The sequence below is a fragment of the Aedes albopictus genome, chromosome 3, assembly GCF_035046485.1.
Source record: "Aedes albopictus strain Foshan chromosome 3, AalbF5, whole genome shotgun sequence".
Taxonomy (NCBI): domain Eukaryota; kingdom Metazoa; phylum Arthropoda; class Insecta; order Diptera; family Culicidae; genus Aedes; species Aedes albopictus.
Window position 1 is genome coordinate 410,092,425 of NC_085138.1, and position 21,528 is coordinate 410,113,952.

The 21,528-nt window shown below is 39.5% G+C and overlaps 1 protein-coding gene across 1 annotated transcript; it reads left to right on the forward strand.

The window, feature by feature from the left end:
- The first annotated feature begins 8,170 nt into the window (after positions 1–8,170).
- On the forward strand, positions 8,171–10,579 carry LOC109403442 (uncharacterized). The gene is made up of 3 exons (XM_062858282.1): positions 8,171–8,578; positions 8,649–10,198; positions 10,272–10,579. The coding sequence occupies exons 1-3, from the start codon at positions 8,217–8,219 to the stop codon at positions 10,577–10,579; spliced, it is 2,220 nt and encodes a 739-aa protein (XP_062714266.1). The 5' UTR covers positions 8,171–8,216.
- The last annotated feature ends 10,949 nt before the right edge of the window (positions 10,580–21,528 follow it).

Consider the following 21,528-nt stretch of genomic DNA (forward strand, 5'->3'; position numbering starts at 1 on the left):
GTGACCTTTCTCCATTTCGCGTATAATGAAAGAAGTAAACGTTGTCAAATTAGTGGTTGTTGATCGCTTAGACATAAATCCGTGCTGTTCTGGAGCTATGTAAGAGCCGCAGGTCTGAACCAGATGCTCAAGAACAATGCTTTCAAACAGCTTGGAGGTAGCACTCAGGGCAGCGATTCCTCGGTAGTTAGAAACTGTTCGTCTGCATCCTTTTTTATGAACCGGAAACACAAAAGAATCCTTCCAGCAACAGGGAAATACGCCGGTAGTCAAGGAAAGATTGAATACAGTTGAAAGCGGTATGGCCAACGAATTCGCACACTGTTTGAGTACCAGTGACGGTATGCAGTCAGGACCATATCCACTTGAAGATTTCAAATCCTTAAGCCCTGAAACAACCATATCAGGGCTTACAATAAGTCCCAGTCCAGTGTAGGAAACGAGAGGTACATGTTGAGTAGCAGAAGCAATGTCCGAATCATCCAAAGCTTCGTCGGTAAAAACACTGCTGAATTGTGACCGAAACATTTCAGCGATTTCTGTTGTTGAATTGGCCTCAAGTTCACCATTCGTCATGGACGTTGGTAAACCGGTTTGCTTGCGCTGGTCATTAACGTAATGCCAGAAACTCTTGGGATCGGATCTAAGGCGACTTTGAATTTGAACAAGGTGGGAAAGATACAGCTGCTTGTTAAGTCTTGAATATTGCTCGTTGATGGTCGAATAAGCGATCCTTGTTGCGTCTGTGTGGTACCTGCTATGCCTCCTAAGCGCTGCCCTTTTTGCTCTCTTCAAATGACGAAGGTGAGAGCTCGACCAAGGAGGTTTCACAGGCTGTCGGTAAAGTTTTACTGGTACGAATTGATCAATGGCGTAAAGCAGGATGTTTGAAATAGTAGATGCGGCATCATTTGCATCCTTGTCGCGAAGAGCATCGGTCCAGTCTACGTTATATAGGAAGTCGTTCATGCCCTCATAGTTAGCTCTACCGAAGTCGTATGAAATGGTATCAGGTGTCTCGATGAATTGTGGAAGAGGCGCAATATTCAAGGTTGTAAGCAAGGGTGGATGATGCCTACAGTCTTTCACTAACGGTGATGGGGCACGATGAGTGGAACAGCTCCAGCACAAATCTTCACTGACAAAGCAAAGATCAAGTATGCGATTGTTGTCGTTTTGAACTGCGTTGAGCTGCCTTAGCCCGGCAGTGCAATATGCGTCCAAAAGAGACAGTGACACCGAGGATATCGCAGAGTGTGAGTTGTCAGGAAAGTAAGTCCCGTTGGAATCGGGAATCCACGTAATTTCGCGAAGGTTAAAATCACCCACGATTACAATATTATCGTTAGCACCCATTTGAGCTGTAACCCATTCAAGTGACAGAATATGCTTTTCGATTACAGAGCTGTCATTGACAAGATCTGGAGGGAAGTAAACTACACAGAGATAGATGGTGGTATCGCGCGTATCAATTGCCACCCAAAGTTGCTCAACTGACTGATTCTCTGGAGGACAAAGCAAACGTGATTTATAACACGACCGTACAGCTAGAAGAACACCGCCCCCAGAACTTTTCTTGCTATTTGAAGATGAGCGATCCTGCCGGTAAACGGTGAAGGTGGTGTCGAACAATTGATTGGACGTGGTATTATCGTTAAGCCAAGTTTCGGTGAAAGCATATACATCATAGCAAGCGTCGCTGCAAGCCAACTTGTAGTCAGCTAGAGAGCTATTCATCCCACCTAAATTCTGATAATATACTAGCGCATGTGGAGAATTGGTATTGCTGATCATCTTTGCGGGAGTCGATCCATCAATTGAGTGCGCATTAAATTGAAGTTGGTCAAAACTACTAGAACTACTAGAAGATGCAGCGCTCGGTTGGGCATTAGGACAAACTGGACTAGAACTATTCGAGCCAGCCGCCGCTAGTTGCTACTTACGTCTTAGCGTGAATGGTACAATGCTAACAAAATCTGGCCAGAAGGACTGATTACTAATAACATTGGTAAAGCTAGGGTTGTCGATAGTCGCTACCCTGAATGAGACAAAGGTTCTGCGTCGACTACTTGATTTTGAATCCGAAGCTAAACGATGACAAGAAAAATCAGTTAGATTCCATCCTGTTTTGTAGTGAATATAGCTTGTGATGTCATCGACGGTGGTGGTAGGGTCAAATGGTTTCACGTAAAACTGTTTTAGGGCCGGTGCCTGTGGAGGTAGCAGCACGGGAGCAGCGGTTCGCGTCGATGTTGTACCGTTTGACGAAATTGTATTGATACGAGTAACTGCTTGAGAGGCGCCGAATGAGGTGACTCCGAGTGATTCTTGTGGTATATACCAATACGGGGCGATGTATCCATTTGAAGCTTGCGCAGGAGGTCGGATTGCTGGGTGCGCATACGCCTGACGGAAGACGCCGGGCAGCTTTGCCATTCGAGGAGCGGAGTAGACGCCTTGTACCGGTTGGCCTTGTATATGGTTGGTTCCGTTGGCAGGAAGGGTGACGGTTTGAGGTTTTGCGTATCTGGATCTCGAGGAGGTGTTTATTAGAGGTGCAGTATTCATTCTTGCTTCGGAAGGACATATACTATTGTAAGCATTACCTGTGACAACGATGGAATCAGCGGGCACAGGTTGCATCTGTCGATTAGTCTGTCGCAAGAAAACTGGGTTTTGCATGTTGGGTTGCGATGTATGACAGTCGGTGCCAATTGGGATGATGCCCCGAGTAGCAGTCGCAGTGGGTGGTCTGACAAAAGTAGCATTGGTTGCAGGATGATGTGACGACTCTATGGTGGAGGGCAGCGCTGCTTGTATAGAATTATCCACAGTCGTTGAACCACAAGGGACGGTTTGCTCAACGATATTGGATGATGATGATAAATCGATTAGAGGTGCAGAATCAAGTCCTGCCACGGCAGGACATATATCATTTTTATCATTACCTGTGACAGAAAGCAGGGTGGCGGCCACAGGATATGATGAAACGATGGCTTGGTGACTCGGCATAGTAGTAGCAACATATGGAGCCATTGTTGTGTTGGTGGTAGCTGACAAAGTGGAAGAGACATCAATCGACGGCGCAGTATCCTGTCCTGCTTCGGTAGGACTTGCGTGGTATTTTGTGGATTATTGTTTTTTGGTTTTGGAAGGTATGCGATTCACTATTGAGCCTTAAAATTATTTTGCATCTGAATAGCATTGATATTGTCAAGTCTGTACCAACACCCTAATCCCACACCAAAATACCCTTTTCCTATCCCATGGCGTTTATGTGGTCAGCAAAGACTATTCAGCCATTACCCCTCCTTATCATCGGCTTTGCACTGACTTGCGCTCTCATTGCCCCACCAAATGCTGCAAAATGAAAATGAAAATGAAAATGAAATGTTGAACCGGGATTTCAAGACGTTTGTCCTTAAAAAATGTATTTCCATGCTTAATGGCTGGCAGTCAAAAAAAACCCAAAATCGCATATTTTGCCCTATAAATTGGGGTATAGCTCAAAATTGTGACGTGCTGGAGCAAATCTGAGCCCGGATTTGGCTTTAGCGGCCTAAAATCTGTCAGACACATAAGTTTGCTCGTGAGACAGACCAAAAGTTAATTTTTGTTACGCTGTCTAAGTAATTTACAGTTTTCAACATTTTCAGCGAAAATATTATGAATTAGTGCATGTTATCAGCATGAAGAGAATGTAAATCTTACAGACTACCATATACTGAGTAAAATTATTAACTGTTATCTCAACAAAATGTGATGTTTGTTACACGACACTGCACAGAACGTTTTCATTATCTCATCAATGAAATGGCAAAATTTCTCGTCAAAATTATGAATAAGTCTGCAAATATTGGTCGTAGCTGTTCTTTTATACAGAAGATTGATCTGGGCTATTCTAAAGCTATGTTCACTTAGAATCCGGAATCATGTCACATTTTCTAGTGGCGCCCTCAATGAACATAATCATCATTCTTTTGCAGCACTCTGATCATACACTAATCCTCTTTAAATGGTGAAAATTTCATCGATTTTCTTGCAACGAGTGAAAAGTTATTTCAGATTGAAGACAAAAGGAGAAAAAATTTTTGCACAAACACGTTGAAAATTTAGCGTGGTCAGGTACGACAGTCGCGAAAAATGTTAATATCGTCAAAACCATTATGTGTTATGAACACAGATGTTGTTAACCATGGCAGAAAGCTTGGGTTCATTGATAAATCTGCTTTGAATTTGAAGATTTGGCAAGAAGTTCGAACTCCGGGCATGGTTTTTTCGCAACGAGATGATGAGAACCAATTCATACAAGAATGACAGCCTCAAGAATCGCGTGCTGCTTTTCAAAAACGCACACAAGGGATATGTAGAGATTTTGCCTATTTTGATGAGCTGCCATGACAGCCGGAGACGTTCAGTGGTATCGTCACAGATGGGTAGTGTTTATCAACGAAAAAAACACTCAAATTTCGCGTTTTCTCAATTCACTGAATTGCCCCTCATTTCGCAATAAAAAAAAAGTTTGGCAATTTTTCTTCGGAATCCTAGTCAGACTAGTCAAGGCACTCAGGATACTGCATAGATGACCTGATTGTTGAACAAACGTGCGGAAGGGGTTGTTGCTAAAATTTACCACCGTTGTGCAGATTTTTAGAGAGGTCAACACTGAAATAGTGAGAAAATGTGTGAAAAATAAAAATAAATAATTTCAATGATATTTTTCCATGAAAGTACAATAAAGCCTGTATCCGCAATAATCGGGACACAGAAATACAGCTGTAACTCTGTTATAGATACATTAAAATTGCTCAATTTTGACCTAATAAAATCTTAAGATGTGTTCGTCTCACCTACAAAATTTCATGTGAATCGGTGCAGTACTTTTTGTTGTAGCAATGAAAGAGTAGAATGTGCGCCATTGAATTTTGTACAGCCCCTAGTTTTGCTTGTCAGCGCTGCAACTTTTGAATTCGTCAAAGGAAATGGCTGAAATTTTCAACACAAACCTCTCAATCTACATTTGTTGCATTGGCAAAATTTCAAAAAAATCGATGCACTACCAACTATTTTATAATCGAAACATGTATTGGGACTGAACGTGATTTTAGCCCCTCAGACAGCAATTAGTCAGCACCCTCTATTGTATCGATTGTACTATTGAAAGTACTTTACCAATAATCATCAAATTTTGCCGACATAATATACACATAATCAACTACCTTCTGTGAAAATTTCATGAAAATTGGTAGAGAAATTCAAAAGTTATGAATAGGCAAACACCGCACATGAAAAACACGAAAAATTTTCACTAACACTCACCCTTATCAACACCAGTAGCTTTCGAACCAATCGATAAAAGTTGATGAAATTTTGCAAGAAAGTGTCTATAAGTATCATAATTGCTAACGAAATTTCATAATTATCATCACAGAACTTTGAACTGTAGCGTAAAAGAACCATCTACTATGCGAATGAAAATTGGTCCTGATTGTACAAATTGCTTAAAACCACATCTGTTTGTTTTTCATCCACAGTTAAAAGTAATGCATCGATTTTTATGAAATTTGGCATAAATAATAAACATACACCAAAGAGTTCTCAGTCAATTATTTGGCCAATTTTCACCGATTCATTACAGAGCTACAGCCATATTTCTGTGTCCCGATTATTGCGGATACAGGCTTTAAATAACCTTTGTTTTGAGGGCTTCACCTTTTATGTTTGTTATTCCATCCCTAAGATATACGTGATTTTGTCATTCCGGATTCTAAATGAACATAGCTTTAAACGTAGCCACTACCCAACTAACATTTTCAGCGCTATAAGCTTCAGTCATTTGCTTTCTGTTGTGTAACCATCGAGTAAAAGCAGTCAACGCTGAATAAAAGGAAAGTTAGTCAAATATAAATCATAAGCTAATACACGACTGCAAAACAAGCACCATACAGCTACCAAACTCGGTTTTCAGAAATCCATTGCTTGTCACTGGGGCTGCCTTTACTTCACTCTACTCCAACTCCGGGAGATTTCCCGGAAGATGTGAAAACTTGAACACATCGAATAGGAGTCCCCATTAACAAAACAGCTGCTACTATACAGTACAATTCGTTATACAGGTATTCTTCGATATAACGTACCCTCGATATAGCGTACCCTCGATATAGCGAATTCGATATAACGTACATTTTGCTTCGATATAACGTACAACATTGAAAATTTTTATTTTTCCCACGTATAACCCTTAGATAAACTACGAAATCACTCAAATCAATGTTTTGTTGCAGCATTAGCCTTGTTACCCAGAATTAGCGCAATTTGGGGAAAATTTAGTGTACGTTATATCGAAGCAAAATGTACGTTATATCGAAGCACAAAAAACGAAATGACTTTTTCGTCAAAACTCAAGTTTTTCATTATGGGTTTTGTGAATTTCACCGAAATCATTATTTGGGATTAATTTCACGTCGAATACATTAATACTAGCATAAAAAATATTAAATTTTTCTCTGCTTCGATATAACGTACAAAGAGAAAACTTTTTTGTACGTTATATCGAAGAGTACCTGTACTGACAAATCCCAAACCAGCAGCGCTTTAAAGGCCGTTATGCGATTTCATTACGGCTAGAAGCTGTAATAAAGAAACTGTTGATTTACCAACACGGCTTTTCGGATATAAACATTATTGTCAAAACAAACTTTAAGCGGGATATATAGCTACTACACAAATTCTTTACAGCTATCCATGTCTGTGCTGTGAAATTATTTGGGTAGCTTTTATTGCACTTTAATTCAATGCCGGAAGATTTGCCGGAAGATGTGCAAATCGAGTAAGAGTCCCAGCCACTACAACAGCTGCTTTTATACAGTACGTTTTGTAATATTGCCAAAACACAAAACAGCAGCGCTTCGTAGCCGTTTAAAGAACACTCTTTCAGCTAGAAGCTGTGAAGAAGCATCTGTTGGCGCAACCACACAGCTTGTTCAATGTAAACATTATTGCGTTTGGCGTTTCACAAGCTTTTGCAGCAAGATGAAGTTGTGTAAGGTTTCTTGTGGCACAATTATGAAGCCTTGTCTGGAGTAAAACAAAACGGGCTATTTTCTATGTTATTTATATATAGCAGTGTGGCAGCGAGGACAGTGGATACGGAGATCGGGAGTTCGATTCCAAGTAGCGGCAAGTACTTTAATTATTCAATTTTAAAAGTGATAATTCCAGTTCCACATGTATTGCGTCACGGTACATAACCTAATTATATTTAATCGTTTAATTTGGGGATGCCGTAAAACTATTATTTACCAACTGCGAAAAGGCTGAATACTTGCATGTGTGCAAACAAACTTTTGTTTATGTTGTGTGTGAAAGTGACCACACAAGTTAAACAAAAAGTGAGCAAAAATTGTAAAACATGAAAAGATTTATCTGTCGCAAATTTTTAATTTTCGATTTATGTAGGAGGACAAAGCTAGGATTAGAAAGACAAGGAGTAGTTCTAGCGAATGCCAAAGAAAAAATGTTGATATGTTAAAAAGTCGGAGAGTTCTGGAGAGCTAAATTTGAGCAATTTGTATGGAAATTTCACTTTTTTGAGCTCCGTCACGAAAGGGATATGTACAACACAGTAACTCAGCATCAAGCCATATTGAGGACGCTTTGTTGACGTTTACATTCACAATAAATGTTAGTTGGGTACCCCAACTAGGCAAGAATAAACTATTTTCAATTACAGCACAAAAAAGAACAGCAGTTATTAAATCAGATCGCTATCAATTGGAAAACCCCCAAGGCGTGAATACACTGTTTACATCGCATATTTCGAAACCAAATAGTTGGATATTCAATGATTCATAATCCCGTCCTTAATCAGCCTCAAGTTGGAGGCTAAAGAAGGGCAGCTGATTGTCTCACAAGGTGAAACATAAAGTTCACTGAGCTTTTGCTCCGGTTAGCACAGTAAAGGCAAAATACTGTGGAGGGTGCCCTGGTGCGGTTAGGTTTTCTACGAAGTGACCTGCATAATTCAAATATTTGAAAATTTTGTATCCAATCATAAAGAATGTTTGTTCAAGCACAATCATTTGGTTAAGCTTGTTTTATCTAATTTAATCTTAGTCGCAAATTACTGCTTTCACCTCCGTTCGGGTCTGCTGAACTAAAATTTATTATGTTTTATTGATTCCTTTCAGGCCCGTTATTAAACCAACATAAGAAAGATGATTCGACCGCATTTCGATCCACCGTTGGACTACCAACAACAGCAACAGCTGCAACAACAACAACAAGCGGCTCAGCAGCAGCAAATATCAAAAATCGTCAGTAGTCCACCACCAACAATTGTCGGTACGCCGAACGGAACGACCATGTGCGTAGCAAAACTACTTGTCGGATTGGACCACGCTCCCATGGCATTCAACGTGCGACATCGGATTATCGGAGATGGTGGAACCAACTTGAACTACATCCGCCAGGAAACCGGTGCAAATGTTTCCCTCCGTGGCAGAGGTTCGCTCGCTATTGAACCGCAAACTGGACACGAAGCTCCCGAGCCGTTACAATTGTGCATTGAGCATCCTACGTAAGCTATTGATTTGAACTTTCAATTAAAAATATTTCAAAATGACGTAAATGCTTTGTTTTTTTTTCAGGTTGGATGGATTGCAAAGTGCTAAACAGTTAGCCAAAAATCTCATCGAGACTCTTCAAGAGGAGTTAAATCTCTTTCAAGAAAACATTGTCCCGAAACAAAATTTTCAAATAATCCAACAACCAACGCTAGTCCAAACTACTCAGGTGCCCCAAATGCCACCGATGATCCGTGCTCAGCATGTGGCGCAACCGAATGGGATAATCCATCAGCCACCGCCGCCTGTGTTACCGCCTCAAGGATTTGTACAGCATCCCCAGAGTCAGCCTCCTCCTCCGCAAATTATTCAGCAACCTCCTACAATCATTCAGTCCCACGTTCCCATGCAGATCCACTCGCAGCCAAGCAATGTGGTAATCTCTCAAATCCAAACTGCGCCGCAAATGACCAACGTCAGTAATCCTCCCCCGGGGACACAGATCAGGCCCTCAATGATACAACTGAAAAACGCTGCTCCACCACATCTTTCCCAGCCTCCCCCAAATATTCAACTGGCTCAACCGCCCGAGGCTCCACAGCAAATATTAGTCAACCAAGCACCGCCCTATCAAGTACAATACATTCAGCAAAACCCTGCAATCCAAACGAGTAGTGGCCCTCACCAACCTGGCCAGGTGACAATCCAGCACGTCATACAACCACAACCCCAGCCGATACAAGGCATAGTCCAAACAACGATACCTCCTCCACAGTTTGACCAATATCAAAGGCCACCTCAAGGACAGCAGATTATTGCCGTGCAAGGGAGTACGGCCTTTATGGTTCCGCCACCAAACATAATCCATCAGACAGTGGCTCCACCACAACCACAGAACCAGATCATTGTTCAGTCCCAACCCATTATTACGCATCCCCCACCAAACTCAATTCCACAAGAACTTGTACAAACAACGACTATGCAGCCTACAATTGCACAATCGGCCACGCTCGGACCGCCTCCGATGGCCCAAGTTCCGATGATAGTCAATACCGCTGAGGACAAAAAACCCGGTGAACTACAACTCAAGCAAGACCTTGTAAAACTCGAGGAAGCACCGCCTCCTGGGACCATCATCCAACAAATAACCAAACCAACTGTGATCCCTGTGTCATCTATGCCAGGTATTCCGCTTAGTCAACCTCCGCCGCCAATCATGTCGGTGCCACCGCCAACCGTGCAGCACATTGTTGGGAATACGATTATTACCTCCCAAGCGAATCCTCCCATAAGTCACGCTATACCGCAGCAAATCTACAGTCAAATACCGGTGTCGATACAATCGTTCCAACCCGCACCGCAGCAAATACACATGAACGGAAGCACACATTTTGTCGTCAACGCTCCACATCCTTGGCCCCCGAGTGGACCAACCAATCCACCCCCGCAACAAATCCAACAAGTTCCAGTCAGCTCCGTACAGAACATCCAGTTCACGACACAACCGATGCGCAATCCAAACGAGTTTCAAATCATCAGTCAACCGACGATCATCAGCGCAGCAGAGTACCGGCCTCCGCCACAGCACATCATAACAACGAGTTCATTCAACCCGCAGTTGCAGCCCCCTCCAGGTAATCCACCGTCTTGGTAATTCATATAAACTGTCTTGGTGGTCATACCAACATCTCCGTATTTCCTTCACAGGAGTGCAAGTGTTCCATACCGTCCCGCCACCAACGCAGCAGATCATTACTAGCATACCAAATCCGCAACCTCAACCGCAAATAATAGAGGCTCCCCATCCGGTTCCACCGCCACACCCGGCAGCAACGCATCAGATTATAACGGCACCGGTGCCTGCGGCACCACCGCCATTCACCACCACGGTGCAGTACACCGCTGCGCCCCACGAGCCAAAGGTAAGTGGTGCCACAATTATTAAAACACTTTGGATACGATTTACAATTTATGGATTACATACAGGGGATGCTCAAAATAACTGGGACAGGTAAAATTTTCACTTTTTAAAAAATGTTCAACTCGCTGTAACTTTTTGAAAAGGGCATCAAATATTCTTAAATTTTTACTGTAAGTTCATCAACTAGTTGTGTATGTATGGTTCAAATTTGGAAAAGATCGGGCCATTTTACATGAAGTAATAAAGATTCTAGAAAACGGTATAATTATCCGATAGCCAACTTCGAGCTGTTATATCTCCGGATTCAATGAACCGAATGCAATGAAATTTTGATCATTTATGACTAATATGATGAACTTTGAAAAACAGTTGTCTTAAGTTGAAATTATTAATAAGAAAAAAAGTTATAGCAATTTAATTTATTCTATGTTTTTTTAGTAAATTTATCTATTTTTTATATTCATTTCATTTCTTTTTCAATTTAATGCCGGCTATTTAGTAGCTTTCCTTTGAAACATAAATATATTCAAGCCAATTAGAGGGAATTTAAAAGAACTATAATTACTATCTCGAATTTTGAAACAATGATGAAATTTTTGATAATTTGGTGATATATAAGAAAAATAATATACCTAACCGTTTCAATTTTCTTTCGTGTAAAGAATGTTATGTTTTGTCAAAAGTTTTTAATAGCTCATTACATAAGTAATATATGATCAAAATTTCATTGCATTCGGTTCATTGAATCCGGAGATATAACAGCTCAAAGTTGACCATCGAATAATTATACCTTTTTTCTAAAACCTTTATAACTACTTGTAGAATAGCCCGATCTTTTCTACTGATCTTGACCACTGATACACAACTAGTTGATGAACTTACAGTAAAAATTTGAGAATATTTGATGCCCTTATCGAAAAGTTACAGCGAATTGAACATTTTTTTAAAAGTGAAAATTTTACCTGTCCTAGTTATTTTGTGTATCCCCTGTATATGTACGCAGGACACCCTGTGCAATTATTGCAAGGTTGGAATCACAGTTTTCCCTTTTATATCAATTCCTTCGGGGTGTATTGGCGTTGATTTATATTGTGCTTGTGTCAGGCTAAGAGGGCTTAGTCCATAGGTTGGACTGCCTTTGGTATTAACTATCGTGGACTTTTTTTTATGAGTGTAGAATTAGCAAACGTTAAAATACCTACACGTAAATGTCGTTTGTGGTACACTGCCCGTTGTTATGTTGCAAGAAATGGAGAAAACAACAACACTGTTACCCACAGTTTTGCTCCAGGGTGGCCACTCAGTCGGGAATTTCGGGAAAACCGGGAAAAGCTAGGGAATTCGAAACCACCGGGAAAAAGTCGGGAAAACTTCGGGAATTGTTGCTAGTCATCGGGAATTTCCAAAATTCTAAAATTTGTACAGTCTCCAGAAGCATAAGCACGAGAATCTGTGGGAAATGCAGTCAACAACTGTTGAACTATATAACATAGTGGGTGAACTGGTGTAAAAAGCATTGTTAGAAATTAATATGTTGTCGTCGAGTCATGATAATTTAAGTGAATCATAGTGATGTTACCTAACATCACAATTTGAACAATTTCAAAGATATTCTAAAGAACATTCTGGTGAAAAGACTGGTTGAGACACATTCAAATATTTGAAGATTCATCTGTCACTTATGCATTTAAGGATGTACATGTTTCTGAAAACATCAAGCGTCCAATAAAAGTTTTATAAAACATAACAAAAATTATAACTTCTTTCTAAAAAAATATCCTTGTACAATCTCTAGGAGAATATTTTATATAGCCTTTGTCCTTTGAGCGACTTTTGTCTTTGAGAAATTTGGATAGGATGCTGATAAAATTTTGAATGAACGAATTGCCCCAACAAATAAATTAAAATTAAAAATTATGAAATTGTGGATTAGACCTGTTCACTTTGAAACTTTTTTTCTCCGATTCTCCGTGACACATCAAATTATCAATCCACATGTAAAACCAAGTCTTCAGTCCAAAATTGACCCAAATTGAAGAAGATTTAAAGGTGTATCAAATCGATTATGTGTTTTTTTAGCCGTTTTCACAGAAATTTACTCAGAAATCCACAAAATTGCTCCAAAAAGATGCCGGAGATACCGTTAAGATATAGTTGGAACAATACTCTACAACTTTGCCGAAGACACTACGGTGTTTAAATTGCGTATTTCGAAGTTATTCAACAATTTTAGTTAAAAAATCACGAAAAAACACGATATTTTTACGATTTTACATATAAAAGTCATGTAATTTTACATTGTTTTAGGTGACTAAATTAATTAGCGATTACTCCTTTGTGTAACGAACATTTCGTCCATACATCGTTTTTGTGTAGGAATTCGTTTTCATTGACTAATTATCAAAAGTATGTCACGTTGATACTAAAAATCGCACAGAGTTACCAGCAAGAATTAAAACAAAGTTACCCATGATTAAGACGTCATGCCATCGTATTCTAATGTCTTTAAATTTAAGTATCAGAAATGGTGCAGATGGTAAGGCTCGAGCTTGCGGATCAGAAGGTCCCAGGTTCAAGCTCAAATACATGATAAACTTTTTTTTTTCTTTCTTTGTAGCAGTTAGGATGATGAATCTGCCATGACTTACACGCAATCTCCCAAAGAATAATGATCGGGACCTGCCAATTAAGCCCATTCGAGGACTAGCTAGATATTTAGTTTATACTTGTTGACAATAAATCGTGTCGACGATATCAGCTGGGCGAAATATTGACCATCTGTTTGATAATGATCAATTTAGCTAAAACAATTCAATACGATGATGGAACTGCTTCTGGATGCAACATTTTACAGACAACTGTGGGTGGAGCTTACTTGTTATCTATCTACCCACAAATCAGCACAACTACACAATGAAGGGAAACTTCATTCTCACTATCCAATCTACGGTTCCGAAACAATGCTATGATTCGAAATTGCAATGAGATGCAGTGCGTAGTTTCATCAACTTATAGCAGGATCGAGACGCAAAAAAATGCTATTCCAGGACTCGAACCTTGAATCTTTGAATCCACAATCTCATGCTCAACCAACTGCACCAAATTTAAACTGATGCAGATGGGACAAAGAAGTGTAATGACGTTTAAATCATGGGTAACTTTGTTTTATTTTATGCTGGCAACTCTGTACAATTTTTAGTCTCAACGTGACAAACTTTTGATAATTAGTCAATGAAAACGAATTTCTACACTAAAATGATGTATGGACGAAATGTTCGTAACACATAGGAGCAATAGCTCATACAATTAGTCACCTAAAACAATGTAAAATTACATGACTTTTACATGAAAAATCGTAAAAATATTGTATTTTTTGGTGATTTTTTGACGAAAATTGTTGAATAACTTCGAAATACGCAATTTAAACACCGTAGTGTCTTCGGCAAAGTTGTAGAGTATTGTTCTAACTATATTTTAACGGTATTTTCGGTTCCTTTTTGGTGCAATTTTCTGGATATTTGAGTACATTGTCGTGAAAATGCTCGAAAAAACACAAAATCGATTTGATACACCTCTAAACCTTCATCAATTTGGCTCAATTTTGGACTAAAGCCTTGTTTTTGCATGTGGATTGATAATTTGATGTGATACGGGTAGGTCAAAAAAAGTGAACAGGTCTATTGTGGATGAGTAACTCTGGTGAAAACATGTTTACAATTTAAAAATAGTTAGTGAAAAACAATTGAAAGAATATTTGAAGGGATTTTTAGTATCTGATGGAATTTCTCAAAGCATGCCTATTGTAGCTCATAAAAGTATTTCTAATATTTTGTTTGAAAGGTTTCTGTTGTTCTTCATGAAGTTCTTGGATATACTCATTTATTGAACTTGTGAATAAAAATGTTCGGAGAAAACTGGAGTAAGGGATCGGGAAAATCCCTTTTTGGCGAAGCTTTAGCAAAAGTCCCTGGTAAAACTCCTGGTTTAGCAAATTCTCGAGAATTTTGAGTATTTGTAGTTTCTAGTTAAACTATCAATTGAAATTCTCGCGGGAGTTCTAGTGATCAGAAATTAAATCTCTGAGAGCTTCATATTGCAATCGCTGATGAAATAACTGAATGCTAGACGAGTATCAGACAAAATCTAAGATTTATTTGATCTCTCAAATTTCTCCTAGAATTTACGATTCCAGCCTAAGTAACCTGTCTGGCTTTCTGCAGTAGCCATTTACGGTACCATAAAGTTCGCCACTGGTTTTCTATTTGAATATCTTGAAAATGACCATCAAAAATACTACACTGAAGATTTCCCAAGAAATCGTTTTCAAAATTCTTTTACGAGTAATCTATCCAGATATTCCACCACCAGGAGTTCATCCAGAATGTTTTTTTTTTCTGGGCATTCTGTTATTGCCTATTAGTTTCCCAAACAAACTTAGGCAGCATCCATTTATTACGTAACGCTAAAATCGCCATTTTTAGACCCCCCCTTCCCCTCCGTAACGCTTTTTTGTATGAAAATCTTGAAAATATTGTATGGACCGTAACGCTCGACCGCACTCCCCCTCCCCCTAGAGCGTTACGTAATTTGTGGACGGCGCCTTATCAAGAATTTTTCAGAAGAGTTTTGGAATATTACTAAGAAATCCACTAATAAGAAGTTCGTAAATCCTATAATCATACTGATAATTTCGACCCCCTCAGGATTTTATTTTTATTTACTTAAACTACTGCATAATTTGTAGTAGTTGGTCATCTATGAATTTTAGGAATGTTTAATGAAGATGTCGTAATTTCAATGCCCATCATTGGATACGAGACAAATAACACATAACTTATTTTCAAGTTCATATGAATACTATGTTAAATCCAAAGATTTTAAAATATTCAATATTAATTCTCATAAATTTTTCTTGATAAGTTACGTTTAATTTTCACCGTAAATCATTCTATTTTATAATCGGGAAAAATTTCAAAAACCTATCGGGAAAACCGGGAAAAACTCGGGAATTTTATTTTCCGCTCTGAGTGGCCACCCAAACAACATCAAATTAGGCAAGGAATTATAATACCCACTCTTTTTGCACCATTTCATTGCAGAAACGGAGAATTGACCTTCTCACCATACCAAAATTCAGCTCATTACTACAAATCTAGTACTTCACCGATCGGTCCTATTGACTTGAATTTTTGAACATGGTTAGATACTGTGCTTCATGTCTCAAAAATCAAGTCAATCGGTTCAAAATTGACTGAGCTATAGCAGCAAGTGCCCAAAATAGGTGCTCCTGCCCAAATGGTCCCAGACCCAATGTATACATAAAGTTAATACATGTCTTTGAAACTAATAGGAAGCAATCAGTGAAGTACTAGATTGAAAGTAGTGAGCTGGATTTTTGTATGGTGAGATGATCAGTTCTCCATTTCTACAATAAAATGGTGCAAACAGCTTGGGTTATATGATTTCTTGCCTAATTTGATGCTGTTTGAGCAAAAGTTTGGGTAACTGTGTTGTTGTATTATTTATTTCTTGCAACTTCAACAACACAGTTACCCAAACTTTTGCTCAAACAGCATCAAATTAGGCAAGAAATCATATAACCCACGCTGTTTGCAGCATTCCTTTGCAGAAACGGAGAATTGATCATCTCACCATACAAAAATCCAGCTCACTACTTTCAATCTAGTACTTCACTGATTGCTTCCTATTGAAGTTATAATACAATAGGTAGGCGCTTTTAAAATCAACATGGGACTGACATGCAAAGAGGAGCAGTACAGGGGATAGACAAAATGATCAGGAAAGGCATTATTTTCACCTTTCAAAAAATGTTTAAGTAGCTGTTGTGAAGGTGGTCTATGAGTATCGGGTCCTTAATGCGTGTGTAGAGATCTCCTATCTTGTGCGTGCTCGCTCCGTGGGCATACTATTACAGAGGGTGCCCACATTCGCACAACAGTCCCATGTGAATAGGAAACCCAGCAAACTTGGGACTGTTATGCGAATAGGAACAGGGTAGTCGTGTCATATATGTACTAGCCTGGTGCACGGTTTATATGGGAAAATACAAAAAAATAAAAAACTCAAGCTCCTGTATACTTTTTAAGTTCTCTTTGGTCCCGTATCAACTGTGCAAAATTTCAGATCGATCAGAAAAACTATATTTTAGCACCCGCCATTCTTAGTTTTTCATACGATTTACTATGGGGAAATTTTACTCCTGCAAAGAAAAATCCCTAGGAGTCTCCCCTAGATCCCTAAAAATAAGTCGACGAATGATTTCTGTAGAAAACTTCACTAGTATCCAGACTTCCGCAGACAGCAAACCGATGCGACGCCTCCCCGATCGATGAAATAACGAGGTTTTATTATTTATTGTTATTCCTTACATGTTAAACAGCGTTTGCAAGCCATTCGGTTTTCAGACAATAACTTTTTCCACATAGGTACCTTAGATCGCTTTGCGGTCTTCAGAGGGTTGGTTCCTCGTAAAATTTCCAACAGAAATCATTCATCGATTTATTTTTAGGGGTTATGGGGCAACCTGTGGCGATTTTTCTTTGAAAAGGTGATTTTTACCATACTAAATCGTATGAAAACTTAAAATGGCTGGCGCTAAAATATAGTTTCTCCGATCGATCTGAAATTTTGCACAGGTGATATGGGACCAAAATGGAACTCAAAAAGTGTACAGGAGTAAAATGTCTTTTTGTGTTCCACGCTAATACGTATGCTATAGTATCTAGATAATTTTCAGTGTGAGCGACGGGCTGTAAGGGCGATCTGTATATTTTCTTTTAATGATCTCATTTATACCACACAGTGCTTTGTAATGCAAGACAGGGATTAAACTCTGCGTTACGGATTGGGTGAGGTCATGCAGATAGAAGCAACCCAGGTGACTGTGCGGCTCGGGTCGTGATGCATGCATGAGTACGTTGTGTTTGAGGCGTGCGTTGTCCTGTGTGTGCAGTTGGGGCTGGCTTGCAGTAGAGGGCCCTTGTCTACCCTAGGTCGGTTTCAGTTGTGCACGCGAGTAGCGTTTCATTATAGGTATGTGTCGTGTTGTGTGTGTTTTTCGGCCCGAGCTGCGTGATTACTTGGGAAGTGTTGCACTCTGAAAAGTTTTCACGTCCAACTTACATGAAAACATTGGTAGTTCGTCCACCTTACTTTTCATGTAACAATGACCTGACTAGCATGTGGCGGCACTCACAAATGAGGAACTCACGGTTACATGATTATCATGTGAACTTTACGACGATGGTACGGTGCCTTGTTTAAATGTTTTTGCTAATTTCTTTCAAACAACCTAGAAAAAAGCCACATTATTTTTGCTATCCTTCAATAATGTAATATATTATATTATATTATACGTAAAAGCAGCAAAAATTCGGTAATACTTATGACACACATATGATACAAGACTCACTGTACAATTGCGCTTGAAATGAGTGCCATACTGAAAATTCTCTTTGTTCAAGTCAGTCTTGTTAAAATTTCCTTGACACTGCGTACCGTTGTACAGGAATCACACTCGTATCACATGTCTGTTCGGGGTATAAAACAAATAATTCACTGATTCCTTTGTTGACATCGTTCATGCTTCAGCTCCAAGGGTCTGAGTCTGTGCTCCAAGTAGGTATGTGCGATGGCTTCACTTTATTTTTAAGAACAAATAACAGTTAATAAGAAGAATCTTTTTCAAAATATTATTTTTTTTGTTGTCTGTAGGTATGATTTATTATCTATTACATACGTTTTAATTTCGATTTTTACCGAGAAAATCAAATCAACGAGTAGCAAAACTAGTAGGTAAACAATGATGATCGCCATGTTGTGTACTAACTTTCTGCAGCCACTCAATTTTTCACACATGATAATCATGTAACTGATACCTGAAATCGAGGTGACTCTGACGTGGCTCTACGTAAGAGTCACATGAATCATGTAAGAAGGGCAAAGTGAGTGCAAGATGGCGTCCACGTGATTTTTCATGTAGATTGGAAGTGAAAACTTTTCAGAGTGTGTGCTTTGTAATCTACACGGAGAGATTGGAAAATGCTAAAATGCATAAAATCTTTACTAAAACCATATTCGATCTGCCCACCCTTTGGCATGCATATTTTTGCGGTTATTCATTCAATGCATATATTGGTGTTTTGCATTGGAATGCATATGTCAAACATATTTGTCGATGCAAATTTCAATTTGTTTTTGTTTTTTTTTGTCAATTGCGATGAATAAGAAAATGCAATAATTTCAGTTGAATAATACAAAATACATAACAATTTTATTAGCTTAATCCTTAAATAATATACAATAAATCTAACACATATTAGCTGGAGATATTCATAAAAGCGACGAGTAGGTGCACCAGAAGCGTCTTCCGAGATTCCTTCACCGTTGTACGTTGCTCCATGTTTTGTGGATCAGTTTATTGGCAAACACTGCTTAAATGTGGCTTTCCGGTGGTGACGAAATCTGATAAGGAATTATAAATTTTCAATTTCGATGTTTTTTAGGAAAATGTGCACAAAATACTTACAGAAAATAGAATATGCGTGATTGATGAATCGAAAACTCCTCCTGACTTCAATTTCGGTCGGTCAAAGTTCCTCCGCCGTTCCAAGTTTTCCGGGTCTTTTCAGGTGCAGGAAATCTGATGGGATAAAACAAATGTTGGATTATATTGCCTACCATACAAAAACCTCACTTTTACTTACCGAAATTAGGAAAATCACGAAAAAACATCCTCAGAAGAAACAGATCCACTATGAATCAATGGCGGTTGGTAGTTAAAATATTTGCATAAGTCCTTAGAGTAAAAACAGTATCCCGATATTCACGGAAGCCAATAAACATCAGAAATCCTTAGGAGTGAATAATATAAATGAACGCAATGCATACTTTTTAAACAGTTTAATGCTTAAATCTTCAAAATGAATAATTTTGATTATCTAATAAGCTAACAAGTATATCCATTTTTCTCCGTGTACACGGCTTGGTCCGGCAAGCCAATAAACGTCAATACGTATTGCCCAGTGAAAAGACAGCCCTGATAAAAAAATATCATAAAAATACGATAATTTTTATTGTTAGAACTCCATTTTTGCCTTTCTCGTACACTTATTGTACTGGAAAGGCTATATGTTCACTCCAAAAATGACTTTTTGATAGAAGGCCCGGAGGGTCGAGTCACATATACCAATCAACTCAGCTCGACGAATTGAGGTGATGTCTGTGTGTGTGTATGTGTGTGTGTGTGTGTATGTGTGTGCGTGTGTGTGTGTATGTGTGAGTGTGTACAAAAAAACTCACATCACTTTTTGGCAGTAAACCTCAACCGATTTTAATGACCGACGGTTCATTCGACGCGGAATCTGGTCCCATTGTTTCCTATTGAAAATGGTTCGAATCGGTTCAGCCGTTCCGGAGTTATGGCCTAGGTGTTTCGGACCGGTACCCCAGGAAGGAGCCAGATATGTAAACGCTACAAAACCATGCATGCGACACATCAGGCCGCGGCTTTTTCGATAACCTGACGAACGGAAAGCAGGAAAATAATCTCGGGCCATATCTGAACCGGTAGTGTTCCGGAATCGGTTCTGGATGTCCCGCCGGAAGTGGCAAAATGTAAAAGTGAGCCAAATCCATGCATGCGGCACATCAAATAGCGGCTTTTTCGATAACTTGATGAACAGTGAGCAGGAAAATAGCCTTTGATCCAGCAGATACTACCGGTAGTGTTCCGGAACCGGTTCCGGGTGCCCCGCCGGAAGTGGCCAAATATAAAATTGAACCAAACCCATTCATGCGACACATCAATTCGCGGATCTTTAGATAACCCGATGAACGGTTAGCAATAAAATGGAATCAGACTATATTTAGGAAAATCAATAGTATTCCGGAACCGGTTCCATGTGTCCCGCCGGAAGTGGTCAAATGTAGATGGGAACCAAACCCATGCATGAGACACTAGCGTGGTTCAAAAAATCGTTTTTGCTCCACACCGCTTATTCGATTGCTAACCAGATTATATGCCCCCTCCCAAAATTTGAGCTCATTTGGTTGAAAATGGGGGCTGCACAAGCCCTGCAAAGTTTGTATGGGAATTACTATGGGAAAAGAATGTTTTTCATTCAATTGACCATAGCATTTCCCCAAGTGCCCTAGAGTGTTAGTTGACCCTTGGTACTCCTAGGCTACTCTATCAGCTACAACTTTGCCGAACACCACATTCAAATCGGACGCCTCATTAATTAGTTATCGATTTTTATCCAGAATGAAAATCTTTGATCATGATGATTGCACTATTCGATGGGCATCACTGCAACTTGCCTTGAAACATAGTAGCCATGATTTATGTATGCTATCTTTGGCGCCATGTGCAGCAATGTTGCCTGCTGGGAAGCTGGAGAATCACTGTTAAAGTTTGCCCAGTTGGATACAAATTGATAACTAATTAATGAGGCGTCCGATATGAATGCGGTCTTCGGAAAAGTTGTAGCTGATAGAGTAGCCTAGAGTTACCAAGGGTCGACTAACCCACTAGGGCACTTGGGGAAATGCTACGGTCGATTGAACGAAAAACATCATTTTCCCATAGTAATTCCCATACAAACTTTGATGGGCTTGTGCAGTCTCAATTTTCAACCAAATGAGCTCAAACTTTGGGAGAAGGCATATCATCTGGTTAGGAATCGAATAAGCGGTGTGGAGCAAAAACGATTTTTTGAACCACGCTAATGAGACACATTAAATAGCAGCTTTTTCGATAACCTGAAGAACGGTAAGCAAGAAAATAGCCTTAATTCACATCAGAGACTACCAGTAGTATTCCGGAACCGGTTCCGGGTGCCCAGCCGGAAATGGCCAAATACAAAAGTGATCCAAACCCATGCATGCGACACATCAATATAGCGGCTTTTTCGATAACCTGATGAACGGTAAGCAGGAAAATAGTCTCAGATCACAGCAGAGACTACCAGTAGTGCTCTGGAACCGGTTCCAGATGTCCCGCCGGAAGTGGTCAAATATAAA